We start from the raw sequence: 12,911 nt of genomic DNA on the forward strand, positions 1-12,911 counted from the left end.
GCCCCCCCCCCCCTCCGGGCGGTGTCGCGGGGTCCCCCCGGGGGTGTCACCGATAATCGAGGCCACCGTGTCCCCTCCCCCCCCCCCCGCCCGTCGCTGCTGCTTAACGTAGACCCCGCCATTAACGCGGCCCCCCCGCGCCGGGGCAATTAGTGCCACTAATTAAAGGTGTCGGTAATGAGGAAGGAGCGGGACCCCCCCCCACACCAAAACCGCCCCTCCCCCATCCCTTGGTTGGGGGAGGGGGGCCCGAGCTCGGTTTGGGGGCGGGGGGGGAGGGGCAGGAGTTCAATAAAGGTGACGTCGATGGTGGGGGGTGTCCCCGGTGTCCCCATGGTGACCCCCGGTGTCCCCTCAGCCCCAGGGACCCCCCCTTAATGTCCCCACTGTGTCCCCACCGTGTCCCCACTGTGTCCCCAATGTCCCCATGGTAACCCCCGATGTCCCCTCAGCCCCAGCGACCCCCCCACTAATGTCCCCAATGTCCCCAAATGTCCCCCCCAGGGATTCCCGGTGACTCCCAGGGTCCCCTTTGGTCCCCAGGGTCCTCCTAAAGCTCCTCCAATGTCCCCACTGCGACCCCAACGTCCCCACTGTGTCCCCAATGTCCCCACGGTGTCCCCTGATGTCCCCTCAGCCCCAGGGACCCCCGCCAGTGTCCCCAGGGATCCCCCAATGTTTCTCAGGGTCCCCCCAGAATGTCCCTTCAATGTCCCCAAGGAACATCTTCTCAATGTCCCCAAGGACCCCACAATGTCCCTCCCAACGTCCCCAGAGATCCCCCCAGTGTCCCCAAGGAACCCCCAATGTGCCAAGGGACCTCCCAATGTCCCCAGAGATCCTCCAGTGTCCCCCATAATGTCCCCAGAGAGCCCCAATGTCCCCAGTGTTCCCTCAATGTCCCCACAGATCCCCCCAGTGTCCCCAAGGAACACCCAATGTCCCCCACCATGTCCCCAGTGTCCCCCCCACATTGTCCCCACATTGTCCCCAGTGTCACAGGCCAGGTAAAGGTCACAGGTTTATTTCCAGTACACCCCCCCCCACGCTCCCAGTTCGGGGGGGACACTGGGACCAGGGGGACACTGGCGCTGTCCCCAGGTGGTGGCACCAGCCCTGCCCCCCCCCCAGAGCCCCCCGGGGACAGAGAGGGGACAGGGAGGGACAATGGGGGGGGGACAAAAAGGGGGAACGAGGGGAGGGGACAAAGGGGACACAAAGAGGGGACAAAGAGGGGACACGGGGACCCCCAAGTTCCAGAGGCAGCAGCGGCGAAGGCACCGGAGAGGCTTTAAAAAAACCGCGGCGAAAATCCCGCGGGAATTCCCAAAAATCCTACAGGAATTCCCAAAATTCCATGGGACTCCTCAAATCCCGTGGGAATTCCCAAAAATCCCGTGGGAATTCCCAAAATTCCACGGAACTCCTAAAATCCCGCAGGAATTCCCAAAAAGCCCGCGGGAATTCCCAAAAATCGTATGGAAGTTCCCCAAATCCTGCAGAATTCCGAAAATCCCATGGGAACTCCCAAAATCCCATGGATCTCCTAAAACCCCACGGAATTCTGAAAATCCTGCAGGAATTCCCAAAAATCCCACAGGAAATTTCCCAAATCCTGCAGAATTCTGAAAATCCCGCGGGAACTGCCAAAATCCCATGGATCTCCTAAAACCCCACGGAATTCTGAAAATCCCGCTGGAATTCCCAAAACCCCACAGAATTCCCAAAATCCCGTGGATCTCCTAAAACCCCACAGAATTCTGAAAATCCCGCGGGAATTCCCAAAATCCCATGGATCTCCTAAAATCCCCACGGAATTCTGAAAATCCCGCTGGAATTCCCAAAATCCCGTGGATCTCCTAAAATCCTGCAGAATTCCGGGAATTGGGAAAAAGCGTCCGGGGGTGGCGGGGACGACGTCACACCAGGAACGAGGAGGTTTGCTTGAACTCGCTCTGCGGGGACACACATGGGGACATCATGGGGACATCATGGGGACATCAATGGGGACATCAATGGGGACACAGGGGGATCACTGGGGACAGGGATGGAGACATGGGGACATGGATGGTGACATGGATGGGAACATCATGGGGACATGGGGATAGCTATGGGGACATTGATGGGGGACATGGGGACAGCCATGGGGACACAGGGACATCAGTGGGGACGGTCATGGGGACAGCCATGGGGACATTGATGCGGACAGGGATGGGGACATGGGGACAGCCATGAGGACAGGTATGGGGACATTGATGGGGACATGGGGACAGCCATAGGGACATTGATGGGGGCATGGGAACATCAATGGGGACATTGATGAGGACATGGATGGGGACATGGGGACAGGCATGGGAACATGGATGGGGACAGCCATGGGGACATCCGTGGGGACATCCATGGGGACATGGGGCATCAATGGGGACACCAATGGGGACATGGGGACAGGCATGGGGACATAGGGACATCCATGGGGACATGGGGACACCAATGGGGACATGGGGACATCAATGGGGACACAGGGACAGTCATGGGGATATCAATGGGGACATCAATGGGGAAACAGGGACAGCCATGGGGACATTGATGGCGACATGGGGACAGCCATGGGGATATAGGGACATGGATGGGGACAGGGATGGGGACAGCCATGGGGACACGGGGACAGCCATGGGGACATCAATGGCGACAGGGATGGGGACACAGGGACATTGATGGAGTCAGCCATGGGGACAGCCATGGGGACATCAATGGGGACATGGGGACAGGCATGGGGACAGGGATGGGGACATGGGGACATCCATGGGAACATGGGGACAGGCATGGTGACATCCATGGGGACATGGGAACATCAGTGGGGACACAGGAACATCAACGGGGACGTCACTGGGGACAGGGGACATCCATAGGGACATAGGAACATTAATGGGGACATGGTGACATCCATGGGGACATCACAGGTGACACCATCCCCCCACCACCACCCCCCAGGACCCTCCTGCCAAGGGACACTGGGGACACCAGGGTGTCCATCTGCCACTGGGGTGTCCCCGCCAGGGCGGTGGCATGTCCTGGTGTCCCCACATTGTCCCCATGTCCTCACCTCGCTGCGCCGCGAGGGCTGGCTGTAAATCACCTTCTTCCCTCCGGCACTGCGGGAAAATCGGGATTTTGGGATGTGCCACCCCCGCTGTGTCCCCTCTGTCCCCACAGGGACCGGGGTGACACCAGGGGGACACCGAGGGGACACTGAGGTGACACCAAGGGGGGGTGGGGTCACCCAGGAGTAGGAAGTGGCTCCGCTGTCACTCACTCTGTTTTTTCTGGAAAAAAGGGAAAAACGGGGATCAGGGAGGGGAGGGGACACAGGGGGGACACTACTGGGACATGGGGACAGACTGAGGACATCCCCAGGGACATTCCCAGTCTATCCCAGTCCATTCCCAGTCCCCCCCAGTCCATTCCCATCCCAGTCCACCCCAGTCCATCCCAGTCCCATCCCAGTCCACCCTAGTTCCATTCCCAGTCCATTCCCAGTTGCTCCCAATCCATTCCCAGTCCCATCCCCGTCTGTCCCAGTCCCATCCCAGTCCCTCCCATTCCCTCCCAATCTCTCCCTGTCCCATCCCAGTTGCTCCCAGTCTCTCCCAGTCCATTCCAGTCCCTCCCAATCCATTCCCATCCCCTCCCACTCCCACTCCCATTCTCTCCCAGTCCCTCCCAGTCCATCCCAGGTTATTCCCAGTCCATTCCCAGTCGCTCCCAGTCTATCCCAGTCCATTCCCAGTCCACCCCAGTCCCTACCAGTCCATTCCCATCCCATCCCAGTCCACCCCAGTGTATTCCCAGTCCATCCCAGTCCCTCCCATTCCCTCCCAATCTCTCCCTGTCCCATCCCAGTCTCTCCTATTCTCTCCCAGTCCATTCCCATTCCTTCCCAGTCCATTCCCAGTCCCTCCCATTCCCTCCCAATCTCTCCCTGTCCCATCCCAGTTGCTCCCAGTCTCTCCCAGTCCATTCCAGTCCCTCCCAATCCATTCCCATTCCCTCCCACTCCCATTCTCTCCCAGTCCCTCCCAGGTTATTCCCAGTCCATTCCCAGTCGCTCCCAGTCTATCCCAGTCCATTCCCAATCCATCCCAGTCCATTCCCATTCCCTCCCAGTCCATCCCAGTCCCTCCCAGTCTCTCACTGCTGAAGTAGCCGCGCCTGTGGGCGAACCAGACGCCGAAGGCGGCGAGCCCCAGGAACAGGAGCAGCAGCACCACGGCGGCCACGATGCCGCCCACGTTCACCTCGCCTGCGGGACACACACAGGGGAGCGGGGGATCCCGGGGATCCCAGGGGATCCAATGGGATCAGGAGGACTGGGGAGATCCCACAGGATTGGGGGTATCACGGGGATCCAACGGGATCGGGGGGATCCCACAGGGTTGGGGGGATTGTGGAGATCATGCAGGATCGTGGGGGTCCAACGGGATTGGGGGGACTGGGAGGATCCCATGGGATTGGGGGATCCAACGGCATCAGGGGGGGGATGCCACAGGACTGGGGAGATCGGGGAGATCGGGGAGATTCCACGGGATCTCAGGGGTCCAATGGCCTCAGGGGGATCCCATGGGATTGGGGGATCCCACAGAATCGGGGGGATCCAAAGGGATCAGGAGGGATCCCATGGCATCGGGGAGATCCTACGGGATTTGGGGGATTGGGGGGGATCAGGAGGGATCGGGGGGATGCCACAGGATGAGGGAGACCCCAAGGCATCAGGGGGGTTGGGAGGATCCAACAGGATCAGGGAGATTGGGGGGATCCAGTGGGATCAGGGAGACCCCACAAGGCTGGGGAGATCCAATGGGATAGGGGGGATTGAGGACAATCCATGGGACTGGAGGGATCCAACAGGATCAGGAGGGATCCAATGGCATCAGGGGGATCCAACAGGACTGGGGAGACCCCACGGGATTGGGGGATCCAATGGGATTGGGGGGGATCAGGGGGATCCAACGGGATCGGGAGGGATTGGGGAGACCCCATGGGATTTGAGGGGATCAGGGAGATTGGGGGGGATCCAACGGGATTGGTGAGATCCCACGGGATTGGTGAGGATTCCATGGGATCGGGAGGGATCCCACTGGACTGGGGGGGATTGGGATCAGGATGGGGATTGGGGATGGGGATTAGGAATAGGATTGGGATCGGGAATGGGATTAGGATTGGGAATTGGATCGGCATGGGGATGGGGTTTGGGATCGTGATGGGGATTGGGACGAGGAATGGGGATAAGGATGGGAATAGGGACTGGGATCGGGATTGGGATGGGGAATGGGGATCAGGATCAGGATGGGGATCAGGACTGGGATCGGGATGGGGATTGGGATGAGGATGGGGATTGGGATCAGGAACGAGATTAGGATTGGAATTGGGATCGGGATGGGGATCAGGATTGGGGTCAGGATTGGGATCAGGATCGAAATGGAGATTGGGATGGGGATCAGGATTGGGATTGGGAATAGGGATGGGATCAGGATCAGGATTGGGACGGGATCAGGATGGGGATTGGGATGAGGATGGGGATTGGGATCAGGAATGGGATTAGGATTGGAATTGGGATCGGGATGGGGATCAGGATTGGGGTCAGGATTGGGATCAGGATCGAAATGGGGATTGGGATGGGGATCAGGATTGGGATTGGGAATAGGGATGGGATCAGGATCAGGATCAGGATGGGGATCGGGATGAGGATTGGGATGGCTCCTTACTGGCCTCCATGCGGAAGACGTCGGATTTCTGGGGGCTGCCCACGTTGTTGAAGGCCTCACAGTGATAATCGCCCGTGTCCCAGCCCCCCACGGGCTCAAACACCTGCAACGGGGCAGGGAAATGGGAAATGGGGGAAACGGGGAAAAATGGGGAAAAATAGAGGAGAAAATGGGGGGAAAAATGGGGAAAAATAGAGGAGAAAATGGGGGAAAAGGAGGGAAACATGGGTGGTAAAATGGGGAGAAATGGGGGAAAATAGGGGGGAGAAAGCGGAGAAATGGGGGCACAAAAAGGGAGAAAATTAGAGAATAACGGGGGAAAGGGAGAGGGGAAAAGGGCAGGAAAAGGAGAGGAAAAGAGGGAAAAGAGGGAGAGGAAAACAGGGAAAAGGGCAGGAAAAGGTGAAAGGGAGGAAAACAGGGAAAGGGGCAGGAAAAGGGGCAGAAAAAGAGGGAAAAGGGCAGGAAAAGGTGAGAGGGGTGGGGCAGGAGGCCGGGCACTGACCAGCTCCCCCGTGCGCGGGTCCAGGCTGTAGGAGGAGTTGCGGAAGGCGGGGCTGGATTTGGGGTCCTGGGGCAGCTCAGTGCCATCCTTGTACCAGCGGAAGGTGGGAGGGGGTGAGCCCTGAGCCTCGGAGCAGCGCAGGACAGCGCGGGCACCCACCATGGCAGAGCTGGGCACGTGTGCCAGCGGCTTCCCCGGGGGCACTGCGGGCACAGGGACAGGGACAGTGACACAGGGACAGTGACACAGGGACAGTGACAGTGACACACTGCCCAGAGTGACCACAGGGACACACGGCCCGGGCACCCACCATGGCAGAGCTGGGCACGTGTGCCAGCGGCTTCCCCGGGGGCACTGCGGGCACAGGGACAGGGACAGTGACACAGGGACAGTGACACAGGGACAGTGACAGTGACACACTGCCCAGAGTGACCACAGGGACACACGGCCCGGGCACCCACCATGGCAGAGCTGGGCACGTGTGCCAGCGGCTTCCCCGGGGGCACTGCGGGCACAGGGACAGGGACAGTGACACAGGGACAGTGACAGTGACACAGGGACAGGGACAGTGACACAGGGACAACACAGCCTGGAGTCACCATGAGACAAGACAGTGATGGCACCGCCCAGAGTCACCATGACACAGGACAGGGATGGCACCATCCTGAGTCATCGTGGGGACAGGGACAGCATTGCCTGGAGCCACCATGACATGGGACAGGGACACTGACAGTGACCGGAACTGCCCGGAGTCACCCTGGGGACAGGGACAGTGACAGGGGACAAGGCCAGGGACCACGACAGGGCTGGGGACAAGGCCAGGGACCACGGATGGGTGACAATGACATGGCCAGGGACAAGGATGGGGCCAAGGACAAGGGAAACACCAGGAATGGGAACAAGGGACAAGGGCAAGGTTTGGGGACGGGGGACACAGCCGGGGATGGGGACAGGGGACAAGGGACAAGGATGGGGACAAGGACAAGGGACAACACCAGGAACGAGGACAAGGCCGGGGTTGGGGACAGGGGACAAGGCCAAGGTTTGGGGACAGGAGACAAGGCCGGGGTTGGGGACAAGGGACAAAACCAAGGCTGGGGACAGGGGACATGGCCAGGGCCGGGGACAGGGGACAGGGCCGTGGCTGGGGACAGGGTGGCCTCACCCTGCACGATGAGGTTGACCTCGGACTTGGCGATGTGGCTGCCATCCCCCACCACCTCGCAGATGTACTTCCCGCTGTCCTCCCGCGTCACCGAGCCGAAGCGGATGGACGTGGGCGAGAACTGGACACGGTCCCGGTACGGCTCTGGGGACACCGGGATGGGACATCGAGGGGACACAATGGGGACACCCCAGGGACACCCTGATGGCCCCACAGGTTTGGGGACCCCCCAGTGTCCCTGCAGAGACCCCCCCCCCCAATGTCCCCATGGGCTTTGAGCCCTCCCAAATGTCCCCATAGGCTCAGGGTCTCCCTGATGTCCCCACAGGGCACCTCAATGTCCCTGGTGTCCCTGATATCCCCCAATGTCCCCATTGTCCCCAATTTCCCCATTGTCCCCGATGTCCCCAGTGTCCCCAACGTCCCCGCTGTCCTCAGCGTCCCCAATATTGTCAACGTCCCCGATGTCCCCAGTATCCCCAAATGTCTCCACTGTCCCCCAATGTCGCCAGTGTCCCCCATGCCCCCGCTGTCCTCAATGTCGCCAGTGCCCCCATTATCCCCCAATGTCTCCCACTGTCCCTGATGTCCCCAAATGTCCCCAGTGTCCCCTGGTACCTGTGAGCTCCCCCCCGTAGTAGATCAGTGTCAGGGATGAGCCCCTCTGGAATTTCCACTCGATGCGGGCGCTGCCCGAGCTGGAGCGGAACGCGGCGCAGCGCAGCTCCACGGCTGGGAACGGGTCAGAACCGGGACAGAACCGGGTCAGAACCGGGAATGGGAACGGGTCAGAACCGGGACAGAACCGGGACAGAACCAGGAATGGGGGCAGAACCAGGACCCAGAACCGGGGCAGAGCCAGGAACGGGAATGGGACCGGGGGCAGGGTCAGAACCAGGAATGGGAACAGGTCAGAACCGGGACAGAACCGGGTGAGAACCAGGAATGGGAACAGGAATGGGAACGGGTCAGAACCAGGAATGGGAACGGGTCAGAACCGGGGTTAGAACCAGGCCAGAACCAGGAATGGGAACGGGAATGGGAACAGGAATGGGAACGGGGCAGAACCGGGCAGAACCGGGAATGGGGTCAGAACCAGGACCCAGAACCGGGGCAGAACCAGGAACAGGAATGGGACCAGGGGCAGGGTCAGAACCGGGAACGGGAATGGGTCAGAACCAGGAACGGGAATGGGGAGCGGGTCAGAACCAGGAATGGGAACGGGTCAGAACCGGGGTTAGAACCGGGCCAGAACCAGGAATGGGAACGGGAATGGGAACAGGAATGGGAAGCGGGTCAGAACCAGGAATGGGAACGGGGCAGAACCGGGCAGAACCGGGAATGGGGGCAGAACCAAAAACAGGAATGGGACCGGGGGCAGGGTCAGAACCAGGAACAGGGGCAGAACTGGGAACGGGTCAGAAGCAGGAATGGGAACAGGTCAGAACCAGGACAGAACCAGGCAGAACTGGGTCAGAACCGGGAATGGGGTCAGAACCAGGACCCAGAACCGGGGCAGAGCCAGGAACAGGAATGGGACCAGGGGCAGGGTCAGAACCGGGAACGGGTCAGAACCAGGACAGAACCGGGTGAGAACCGGGAATGGGGGCAGAACCGGGACCAGAACTAGGAACAGGGTCAGAACCAGAAATGGGACTGGGGTCAGAACTGGGACCAGAACTGGGACCAGAACCAGGGTCAGAACAGAAACAGGACCAGGGTCAGACCGGGAGCAGAACAGAACCAGAACAGGGACTGGAACCAGGGTCAGACAGAACCAGGACTGGGCAGAATGGGGTCAGACAGAACCAGAACCAGGACCAGATAGAACCAGGGTCAGAGAGAGCCAAGGTCAGACAGGACTGGACAGAATCGGAGTTGGACAGAACCAGGACTGGGACCAGGATTGACCAGAACCTGGATCAACCCCAACTGGGACCATCCAAAACTGAGATCAGCCCAAACCCAGGATCACCCTGAACTAGGATCAACCCAAACTGGGATCAGCCCAAAACTGGGACCACCTAAACTGAGACCACCCAAACCAGGCTGACCCCAAACTGAACCCCCCAACACCCCCCGGGTGCATCCCCGGGCCGGTGACACCGTGGGGACACTCCCGGTGACACCGTGGGGACACTCACGTTTGTGCTCCGGCACTTCCTGGTCCTCCGAGGTCACCTGGGCTGCGGCCAGCGCGGCTGTGGGGACACCGGAGGGGAGGGGACGTCACCGGGAGCCCCAACAGGGCCACCGGGAGGTCACCAGGAGCCCCGGGCACGGCCACCAGGAGGTCACTGGGCACGGCCACCACCGGGAGCTGGAAAATCCCGTCCGGCCACTCCTGCCCTGCCCAGCTCCTGCCCGGCTCCTGCTCGGCTCTGTCCCAGTTTCTGTTCCATTTCTGCCCAGTTTCTGTTCCATTTCTGCCCAGTTTCCACCCAGTTCTTTCCCAGTTTCTGCCTAGCTCTTTCCCAGTTTCTCCCCAGTTTCTGCCCAGTCCTTTCCCAGTTTCTCCCCAGCTCTTTCCCAGTTTTTACTCCATTTCTGCCCAGTTTCCACCAAGTCCTTTCCCACTTTCTACCCAGTTCCTGCTCAGCTCCTGCCCAATTCTTACCCAGTTTCTACTCAATTTTTGCCCAGTTCCTGCCCATTTTCTACCCAGTTTCTGCCCAGCTCTTTCCCAGTTTCTCCCCAGTTTCTGCCCGGCTCTTTCCCAGTTTCTGCCCAGTTCTTTCCCAGTTCCTGCCCAGTTCTTTCCCAGTTTCTGCCCATTTCCTGCCATCTCTGCCCAGTTCCCACCCAGTTTCTGCTATCTCTGCCCAGTTTTTACCCAGTTCATTCCCAGTTTCTGCTCAGTCTCTCCCCAGTTCTTCCCCAGTTTCTGCCCAGCTCCTGCCCAATTTCTTCCCAGTTTTTACCCAGTTTCCACTCAATTTCTGCCCAGCTCCTGCCCAATTTCTTCCCAGTTTTTACCCAGTTTCTACTCAATTTCTGCCCATTTTCTGCCCAATTCCTTCCCAGTTTTTACCCAGTTTTCTACTCAATTTCTGCCCAGTCCCTGCCCATTTCCTGCCCACTTTCGCAGGAAACCGGCCGGGAATGTCGCAATCCCGACCTCGGCAGGGACACGCCCGTCCTGTGTCCCCTTTGTGTCCCCTTTGTGTCCCCTTTGTGTCCCCTCCGGAGCTGCGACATTCCCGGTGCCGGGTTTGGCTCGGGTGACTCATTCCAGGCGGGATTGGCACCGGGATTGGCACCGGGATCGGCACCGCCCGTGCCACCTTTGCACCCCCGGGGCCGCTGCCAAGCGAAACCCGGGTGGGAAAATCGGGATCGGGGGGGGAAAAAATGGGGATTTTTTTGGGGAAGAAATGTGAATTTAGGGGGGAAAAAACTGGGATTATTTTTAAAAAATTGGGATTTGGCGGGGGGGGGGGGAGGGGGAAATTGGGATTTTTTGGGGAAAAAATTGGGATTTGGGGGGGAAAATCGGGACCTTTCGGGGGGAAAATTGGGATTGGGGGGGATAATCGGGATTTTGGAGGGGAAAAATTGGGATTTAGGGGGGGAAAATCGGGATCGGGGGAGGGGGAATGGGGATTTTTTGGGGAAAATTTTGGATTTTGGGGGAAGAAATGGGAATTTAGGGGGGAAAAAACCGGGATTATTTTTAAAAATCGGGATTTGGCGGGGGGGGAATCGGGATTTTGGGGGGTTAAATCGGGATTTTTTGGGGAAAAAATTGGGATTTGGGGGGGGAAAATCGGGACCTTTTGAGGGGAAAATTGGGATTGGGGGGGGAATAATCGGGATTTGGGAGGAAAATCGGGATTTGGGAGGGGAAAAATTGGGATTTAGGGGGGGAAAATCGGGATTGGGGGGGAAATTAGGGATTTTTTTTGGGAAAATTGGGATTTAGGGGGAGAAAATCGGGACTTTTGGGGACAAAAAAATCGGGATTTGGGGGGGAAAAATCGGGATTTTGCGGGGGGAAATTGGGATTTAGGGGAGAAAGGGGGTGGGGAATCGGGATTTGGGGAGGAAATTGGGATTTGGGGGGAGAAATCGAGATTTGGGGGAGAATCTGGACTTTTGGGGAAAAAAATCGGGATTTAGGGGGAGGAAATCAGGATTTGGGAGGGGAAAATTGGGGTTTGGGGGGAACAATTGGGTTTGGGAGGGGAAATATCAGAATCAGGATGGGATTTTGGGGCTGTTTTTGTGGATTTGGGGAATAAACAAAGGACGGGGTTGGGAAAATCCCGACCTGGTTTGGGTCTAAACGCGGCGGGATCAGGAAAATCCCAACCTGAGCCGGGACCACATTTGGGATCGGGTTAATCCCAACTCATTTTGGGTCTAAATAAACCCGGAACGGGTAAATCCCGACCCAGTTTTGGTCTAAATAAACGAGGATCAGGTTAGTCTCGACCTGGTTTGGGTCTCAATAAACCAGGACCGGGTTAATCCCGACTCATTTTGGGTCCAAATAAACCAGGATTGGGTCAGTCCCGACCTGTTTTAGTTCAAATAATTTGGGACCGAGCTAATCCCGACCCATTTTAGGTCTAAATAAACCAGGATTGGGTCAGTTCTGACTCATTTTGGGTCCAAATAAACCGGAATTGGGTCAGTCCCGACCCGTTTTGGGTCCAAATAAACCAGGATTGGGTCAGTCCCGATTCATTTTGGGTCTAAATAAACCAGGATTGGGTCAGTCCCGACTCGTTTTGGGTCCAAATAAACCAGAATTGGGTCAGTCCCGATTCAATTTGGGTCTAAATAAACCAGGATTGGGTCAGTCCCGACTCGTTTTGGGTCTAAATAAACCAGGATTGGGTCAGTCCCGACCCGTTTTGGGTCCAAATAAACCAGGATTGGGTCAGTCCCGATTCAATTTGGGTCTAAATAAACCAGGATTGGGTCAGTCCCGACCCGTTTTGGGTCCAAATAAACCAGGATTGGGTCAGTCCCGATTCATTTTGGGTCCAAATAAACCAGAATTGGGTCAGTCCTGACTCATTTTGGGCCCAAATAAACCAGGATTGGGTCAGTCCCGACTCGTTTTGGGTCCAAATAAACCAGAATTGGGGTCAGTCCCGACCTGTTTTAGTTCAAATAATTTGGGACTGAGCTAATCCCGACTCGTTTTGGGTCCAAATAAACCAGGATTGGGTCAGTCCCGATTCAATTTGGGTCTAAATAAACCAGGATTGGGTCAGTCCCGACCCGTTTTGGGTCCAAATAAACCAGGATTGGGTCAGTCCCGATTCATTTTGGGTCCAAATAAACCAGAATTGGGTCAGTCCTGACTCATTTTGGGCCCAAATAAACCAGGATTGGGTCAGTCCCGACTCGTTTTGGGTCCAAATAAACCAGAATTGGGTCAGTCCCGACCTGTTTTAGTTCAAATAATTTGGGACTGAGCTAATCCCGACTCGTTTTGGGTCCAAATAAACCAGGATTGGGTCAGTCC

The 12,911-nt window shown here is 57.8% G+C and overlaps 1 protein-coding gene across 1 annotated transcript; it reads right to left on the reverse strand.

Moving 5' to 3' along the window:
- Nucleotides 1–1,019: 1,019 nt before the first annotated feature.
- On the reverse strand, nt 1,020–10,630 carry F11R (F11 receptor). The gene is made up of 10 exons (XM_058821553.1): nt 10,513–10,630; nt 9,577–9,633; nt 8,051–8,164; nt 7,433–7,576; nt 6,268–6,470; nt 5,763–5,865; nt 4,193–4,300; nt 3,314–3,323; nt 3,104–3,152; nt 1,020–1,955 (listed from the first exon to the last, which is right to left on the reverse strand). The coding sequence occupies exons 1-10, from the start codon at nt 10,628–10,630 to the stop codon at nt 1,920–1,922; spliced, it is 942 nt and encodes a 313-aa protein (XP_058677536.1). The 3' UTR covers nt 1,020–1,919.
- Between the last annotated feature and the right edge of the window lie 2,281 nt (nt 10,631–12,911).

This window comes from Ammospiza caudacuta, chromosome 30, assembly GCF_027887145.1.
Source record: "Ammospiza caudacuta isolate bAmmCau1 chromosome 30, bAmmCau1.pri, whole genome shotgun sequence".
In the NCBI taxonomy this organism is placed as follows: Eukaryota; Metazoa; Chordata; class Aves; order Passeriformes; family Passerellidae; genus Ammospiza; species Ammospiza caudacuta.

Bases quoted from the DNA above. Each gene is read 5' to 3' on its own strand.
- F11R (XM_058821553.1), bottom strand. From the start codon at position 10,630: ATGTCGCAGCTCCGGAGGGGACACAAAGGGGACACAAAGGGGACACAA. The intron at 4,301-5,762 runs GTAAGGAGCCAT...TGTGTCCCGCAG, and splicing joins CGTCTTCCGCATGGAGGCCA to GCGAGGTGAACGTGGGCGGC. The intron at 1,956-3,103 runs GTGAGGACATGG...GTGTCCCCGCAG, and splicing joins AGCCCTCGCGGCGCAGCGAG to AGCGAGTTCAAGCAAACCTC.